General features: G+C 33.9%; 1 protein-coding gene across 3 annotated transcripts; it reads right to left on the reverse strand.

Moving 5' to 3' along the window:
- Window positions 1–98: 98 nt before the first annotated feature.
- Window positions 99–6489, reverse strand: LOC109172085 (agamous-like MADS-box protein AGL11). 3 transcript variants are annotated; one of them, XM_019321254.1, is made up of 9 exons: window positions 6221–6489; window positions 5117–5320; window positions 2797–2878; window positions 2060–2121; window positions 1626–1725; window positions 1456–1497; window positions 1269–1310; window positions 664–861; window positions 99–299 (listed from the first exon to the last, which is right to left on the reverse strand). In XM_019321254.1, exons 2-8 carry the CDS (start codon window positions 5296–5298, stop codon window positions 676–678), a joined length of 696 nt encoding a protein of 231 aa, XP_019176799.1. In that variant the 5' UTR covers window positions 5299–5320; window positions 6221–6489; the 3' UTR covers window positions 99–299; window positions 664–675. The 3 variants fall into 3 exon arrangements, with proteins under 3 accessions (XP_019176799.1, XP_019176798.1, XP_019176800.1); XM_019321253.1 differs by having other exon boundaries at window positions 5117–5324; window positions 6221–6487; XM_019321255.1 differs by having other exon boundaries at window positions 664–843; window positions 5117–5324; window positions 6221–6480.
- Window positions 6490–7317: the final 828 nt, after the last annotated feature.

A 7317-nucleotide genomic window follows, 5' to 3' on the forward strand; every position in this document is an offset into this window, starting at 1 on the left:
TGGTCCAATCCAAATAGTAACTGAATAGATGGTGGGTTGACCCACTTATTTGACACCACTTGAATTGGAGATTTGGAGCTCTAAATGCAAAATGTGTGTAATGGCAGAAGATGATAATAAGATTTTAGTAACTAAGTTTAGCTTTTGGATGGTTTTGGTTGCACACAAACAAACAAACACAGTACTAACACAGTCTTAGCAGAAGTCTGGAGTAGTTGCAATAGTACACAAATGAAAAACACACCAACAGCCAAATGTATCCTCCCTCTCATCTGCACAACACACCTGCATCAACCAACCTGCATAACACAACCCCCAACATCAAAATCACGCCCGCACAGTTAACTCAGTTAGTTCTTCGGTGACAAATTATGGGCAAGAACGAGTCCAGTTAACTCAATTAGTTCTTGGGTGACAAATTGTGAGCAAGAACGAGTCCTGCTAGCCGTAGTGTGGGGGTGACTCTTTGTGGGTACCAGACATTGGTTCTTTACCCTCCACAATCCTTTTGACCCAGGGTGTGGGGACCCCTTGGGACGAGGGATTTTGCCTTGTGGGCAAGAAAACACAGACAAAACCACCCACCACTGAAGGGAAAACAGACAAGATAACATGAACAGAAGTAGCAGGGTTAAGGTTAAGGTGGGAGAAGATGTATAGTACTTGTGTTGTTCATTAGTCGAGGTGGAGGGTCTTCTTGTCTGGAACAGGGTAGGAAGCTTGCACGCCTTCCATCACATTGAGTTGCAGCATGTTGCGAGCAAGGTAGTGCTGGATGGCATGGTACTCTTGCCCTGCACCAGGCATCATGCTTAGCTGCTGCAGCCTCTCATTTTCAGCTATCTGTTCAAACGGAAAAAGCTAAGGCCTAATTAATATCACCCATTTCATTTTCAACACAAGAATTCGTACATCCAAGACACCCCGAACTTTGAGTGACACCTCAACTAAGTTCGTCAAGTTATTGACTTTATAATCAGATTACAAGTTCAACTTTCTGCGGGAGTGGTCTATTGGTCTTCTTGGGACTTGATTACAAGATTGTTTGACTTTGGGGGCAACCCCAGTCAAATTGTTCAAGTTGTTGATCTACTTAATAACTACAAGGTTACAAGTGACCTTCCCGCAGGAGTGACCTGACCTATTGGCTATAGGCACAACCTAGACCGGTTTACTTCATTGTTATCTTTTGCCGATTAGGGTTACATGCAAGATGAGATCTGCCCAGTGCATAACATCAACCATACACACAAAGTTTAGGTAGGTACCTTGGCGCGAAGGAAAGCGTTTTCTTGTTCAAGGTGTACCTCCTGTTGGTTGATCACAAGAGATAGATTTTATTGCAATTTGGTGATCGAAGAAAGTTTTTGAAAATCTTAAAGCATATTGAAGTGTAGTAGTAAAAAAGATGGCATATATAAATGAGCAGTAGATATATAAGATAATGTATGTTACCCTCTTTTGCAAGTTCTCAGTTTCAGCAATAATTAGATCATGCTGTTCAACACATAATAACATGAAATCATCAGATAAATTGATCTTAGTTGTTGATTTGAAGAAGATTAATCCTTCTAAAGCAAGGGAATATGTAAAAAAAAAATATAGTGCCATTATATTAAACTTGCCTTTTTGGACCTAATTTTTGAAATGCCTCTTTCAAGCCTGCTTTCTAGTTGCTTCAACTCCCTCACATTCGAAGACCCTAAGCCTTCTCCCACCAGATGCCTACAATATAATATGCACATCAACATCAGCTATTCAAAAAGAAAATCCCGAATCGCTACAACGTCCAAAAAGACACAATGTCTATTATTATTATTATAAATAGATCGAGATGGCTAATAATATTTTTGTAAATAATTATAATTTTATTTACAATAATGTCACTTTCATTGTACCTTTTTCGAAAAAGTAAAATCAAATATGCACATATACATATACATATATATATATATACATATACATATATATATATATATATATATATATATATATATATATATATATATATATATATGCATGCATATATAGGTGTTTGTGTGTTGTGAATTGAGGTTACCTATTGGAATTCTGGAGCATATGTATCTGTTGACGCAGCTTCTTTGATTCTTGTTGATAGAACTACATCCACATCAAACAACATATATGATAATCAAATGAATATTATGGATTTCTCAACAAAATAATCTTTTTAATTTTTCCCTTTTTAAAACATAGTATTAGGGATATGAATAGATACTATAACGTAATAGTGTCAGTAAAACTATAACAAAAAAAAAAAAAAAATAGTACTAGGGTTGTCAACGTGGGCCGCCTCATCTCGCCCAACAATGGGCTAACCGTTGTAGCACACTGGTCAAATTTCTTTGGCCTTAACCCACCTCATACCGAATCACAAGCTAACTTTAAAAAAAAAAAAAAACTTTTTTTTTAAATAAAATACTTACAACGCGCGTGCGCGCGCAAACACACACACACACACACACACATATATATATATATATATATATATATATATATATATATATATATTATGATTTGATAGATAATGATGTTTTAATCATAAATACTAGGCAATTTTTTATACAAAAGTATTAATTTATATTGTATAATGAGCAATAATGTATACTATGATTTTACAATAAAAGTATGATTGTTTTAGAAATATTTGAATGTAAGAATGAGTTACAACAAATTAGTTTTTTTTTTAAAAAAAAAAATCATTTTTTTCGTTATTAGATGTTTTAAAAGCATATAAACTAAAGAGTTCAGTTAATTAAATAAGAAAATATATACCTGGGCATTAAGCTCTTGAGGGGTGCAGATATTTGAAGCATCAGAAGTTGCCTTCTTGTATCGGTCTATTGTGCCCTTAATGCTGGAGAAATGAAAACACAAAATACATTTACTTGTATGTTTAAAAAACAAAAATACATGAAATAGAAAACTTGAAAAAGGAAAACAAAGAATTTAATTTAACATTAATTATAGATTTTTATTTTTATTTTTGAAAAAAAAAAATAGAACTCTAAATTTCTAAGAGATTTTTTTTTTTTTTTTGTCTGATGACCAGGAAAATTGCAGCCATTATCGGAAGGGTGTAACCACACAAGAGAGGTAAGGCGCACTATAAAGACTTTATGTAACGATTTGAACTGATAAAGTGTTGACAAGAATGGATCGAAGTCGTGACATTTTGATACGAGAATCACATTCTTCCCATTTGGGGTGAGACCATCTACTCTCTTTATAGTTTGTGGGGGGTGGGGAAAGGTTTCATAGGAAAAGAAAATCATTGGGACTTAAAACTTTAATTTCCTAGATGTGAAGGGAGGCAAAAAACCTAGTAATGATTAAGATTGTCTTCAGATGGTTGTTTGTTCAAAAGGATGCAAGCAATAAAACCCCAAAGCTGAAAAGGGAAGCAAGGAACAAAGATCACAGTACAATGAGATAACACAAAACAGGAAACCAGATCATCAAACCTTAAACTGGACTGCCTGGGTGGATCTATTTTCATAAAGCTATGATCACATCCAAAAGGGGGGTTTGGATTCTCTCAAAACACAACATATATATATATATATATATATATATATATATATATATATATATATATATAAAATAAACATGAGATCAGACTGCATACATTTGCATGTGAGAGGTGGAACTAGAAATTAAGCCACAGGGAGAGATTCTAGTCTTGTGGGGTGCTTTTTGGTGCAAATTCTGCATGAGAACTTATGAGCCAATTAATGAGACATGGACTGACACTTTTAGTTTTTTTTTTTTTCCTTTTTTTTTTTTTGGGAGAAGAGATGACAAGTGGACAATGTAGTCACGATCTAAGGGTGTGTATTGGATAATCTTTGTTCCTGTGTAATAGCTTAGAAAGGTAAATCGCACTAGAAAGACGGGTTATGTGCCATGAATTCGATCAACCAGGAGAATGTTGACAAGAATTGAACTCGTAACTTTTCAAGTAAAAGAAACTAACACCTAATTTCTTATGTATGCTGCTGGCCTTCACTTATTATTTTTAAAAAACTTTATTTATATGTTATTATTGTTGTTATAGAGTGTTTTTCTTCTTTTTTATTTTATTTTATTTCTAATCCAACAACAATTGTTGTCACACCATATTTGTTTTTTTACTTTAAAAAATTGTAATTTTAGTGCTTGACATTCAATTTAATAATAACTAGTCTATCAATATAAGAATGAATGAGCTAGAGATCCACAAATGAAGAATCAAATAGCAGAAGGAAGTGACAAGCTTATACACATATATAGTAGCTATCCCCCCCGCCCCCCTCCACCCCATCCCCCACCCACCAAAAGTTGTGTCATACATTATAGAGGAAAAAATATTTCACTCATTCATCTCTACTATCCAGCATGCTTCATCAACTCATCCCAATTCAATGAAACAATCCCAAAAGAAAGGAGGAAACACTCCAAGTTCATGAAAGTGGGGTGAGAAAAGTACAAGAATAATGTGCAATTTGTAAAGTTACCATGTTAAATTTTACTAAGAATGTAAAAGAGGAAAAACTCAACCATATTGCTAGTTGCTACTCAAGAAACTTCTAGCTTCTTTTTTTTTTTTTTTTTTTGAAGGGGGAGGGGTGAGTGGGGTTATAGCATATGAGATCCTCCGATCCCTGATACTAAGTCGGATTCAGTTCAAGTTGTATCCAGAGTTTGACTCTGATCTACTTGTATGTTTTTCGATCTCTCCCCCCTCTCTCTCATATATATAGGTCATTGTTAATTCCCACTATCCACCCTTTCCCATCGATCTGGCCATTGAATACTTGAGATTAATGGTTTAGATTTTGTCAAACTATGTAGGTGCAAGTTTAACCAATTGTCGCGTTGCACAGTTGGCGAAATATAAACCATTGATTTCAAACATTCAATGGTCCAAATTTATCCACACAAACTCATATAACAGGATGGACTCGCTTGAGACATGAGAAAGTGAAAAGGTTGCAGACATGGGACAACATAGAACTTGTCCAGACAGCAGAATATGCATTAATGAAGCTAAGCTATATATTAACATAAGGGAATGGAAGAGCAGAGAAGAGGAGAATTAAAGAAAGATTATTACTTGTTGTTGGAGTATTCATAAACGCGGCCACGACTAGAGAAAACAATGAGTGCAATTTCTGCATCACAAAGAACTGAGAGCTCATAAGCTTTCTTCAGCAGCCCATTCCTCCTCTTGCAGAAGGTCACCTGGCGATTCGTGTTGTTTTCGATTCTCTTTATCTCAATTTTCCCCCTCCCCATCTCACCTTCCACTCCTAGCTAGCTAGCTATGGCAATCACATATATGAAACAATTTAGATTTAATGATCCAAGAACAAACATTAATTACATCCTCTAATCTTCACAAATCACAGAATTGTGGGAAAACCCATCTAGCCTGGTTGGTCGTGCTGTTAGCCTATTAGTTTTCTTAGTTTGAATCGATCAGATATGAACTACATAGACTGGTTTCCCAGCTAGGGTCACAAGGGCAGATTTTACCCGATAGGATTTTCTCGTCATCCAAAAAAATTGTGGGACAACTATTAAGATATCCAATAATGTTGTAATCAAATCCCCAGAAATGAATTTCATGAAAAGAGAGAAGAAACATATATAATCAAGAAAATAAGGATCAAAGAAAGAATCTTTCTTTAATTTGATCCAAACCCCAAAAACAATGAAACAAAAAGGAAGAAAAATCAAATCTTCTTGGAACTATATATCTGATTGATGATGCTTATATATATATATATATATATATATAGAATCTGATCAGATCAGACTCACACTTTTTGTGAGTCTATGCTGACAGACAAAAAACACATTAAACATAAATTCAAGAACAAAAATAGCATCTCATCTTTAATATTTAAAGCTGAAAAGACAACTAAAAAACTGAAAAATTTCCAGCAGATCTAACCTAGCATGATGACTATGTATGTATATATATGCATATATATTTTTGTATATAATGAAAATCTGGAAGGTTGCTATGATAATCACTTTTCTGCAAATGCATGAAGGGAAGATAAAACACATATTTGTTCTTGACTTTGCTAATTTACTTATAATAATACTAATAATGATTGTTATTATTTTTGGATGTGTTTTGTTTGGAAGAAAAAATAAGCAGGTGGCTGTAATATTATCCTATGTTAAACTACTTTAATCTACCACAGACCTGATCGAGTAGCTTCAACTCAAAAGATTGCTATTTTCTGGCAACTTCAAACCCTTTTCCAAAGCTTCAAACAAAATCCCAAACAATCCCTTAGCTCCTCTCTCCCTCCTTTAACTCCCACAAAACCAAGAAACCCCAATTATTTATCTCTTTCTTTCTTTGTACTTGCAACTATAGAGATAGATATAGATACAGATAGAGAGAGAGAGAGAGAGAGAGAGAGAGAGAGAGAGAGAGAGAGAGCTGGCAGAGAAAATGACTTGGAATTGAAATGGCTTTTTACCAGATATGAACCCTACGTGATATTATGGAGTTGGCCAATTTAAGAGCTTTGCAGTGCCATTTCTTACCAAGAACAGCAAAGAGTTTCTACCTTTTCAACTTTACCAAACTGCCCTTCCCAACATGCACACATCTAAGCTGGCCTTGGTTGGTCTCATTGGGGTGTGGTGAGGGCAGACATGGCATGAAAATTTAAATTTTTGGGGGGATGGGGGGAGAATTAGGGTTTTTAATTTGGTGCTCTCCACCTAAATGTCACCTAAGAAAATTTTTGGGTACTTTCTCTCTTTTCTTTGTGTTTTGAGATTTTCTCTTTGATTCCGTCCTCTCATGTGGAATACTTTTCCAACTTTCGTTACAGCATATCGTAAATTTAGGATAAAGTGACAGTGACATTCTACCGACAACATTATTGAATATTAATGTAAATAGTTTTCTTACAAGCCATCAATGGGTTCAATTCATTGTATTTATAATAATAATAATAATAATAATAATAATAATAATAATAATAATAATAATAATAATTATTATTATTATTATTATTATTATTATTATTATTATTATTATTATTATTATTATTATTATTATTATTATTATTATTATTATTATTATTATTAAATCCATCTATAGATTGAGCATATACACAATATTTGATTTTTCATTATTTTAAAATTCATTTAAATCAAATATTTTGTTTAAATCACGATGACTTAATGACTAGATCAAATGCCGGTACACACAAGGGATCTGCCCACTTTGGGCATAATCCCACACTGCCGTTGCCATAAACATTATTAATCTATTTAAATGTG

The sequence above is a fragment of the Ipomoea nil genome, unplaced genomic scaffold (assembly GCF_001879475.1).
Source record: "Ipomoea nil cultivar Tokyo-kokei standard unplaced genomic scaffold, Asagao_1.1 scaffold0382, whole genome shotgun sequence".
In the NCBI taxonomy this organism is placed as follows: Eukaryota; Viridiplantae; Streptophyta; class Magnoliopsida; order Solanales; family Convolvulaceae; genus Ipomoea; species Ipomoea nil.

Excerpts from the sequence above, each read along its gene's own strand:
- LOC109172085 (XM_019321254.1), bottom strand. The coding sequence starts at position 5,298 with ATGGGGAGGGGGAAAATTGAGATAAAGAGAATCGAAAACAACACGAAT. Across the intron at positions 1,726-2,059 it reads ATGCTCCAGAATTCCAATAG|GCATCTGGTGGGAGAAGGCT; the intron begins GTAACCTCAATT and ends ATTATATTGTAG. Across the intron at positions 862-1,268 it reads ACGCTTTCCTTCGCGCCAAG|CTTTTTCCGTTTGAACAGAT; the intron begins GTACCTACCTAA and ends ATTAGGCCTTAG.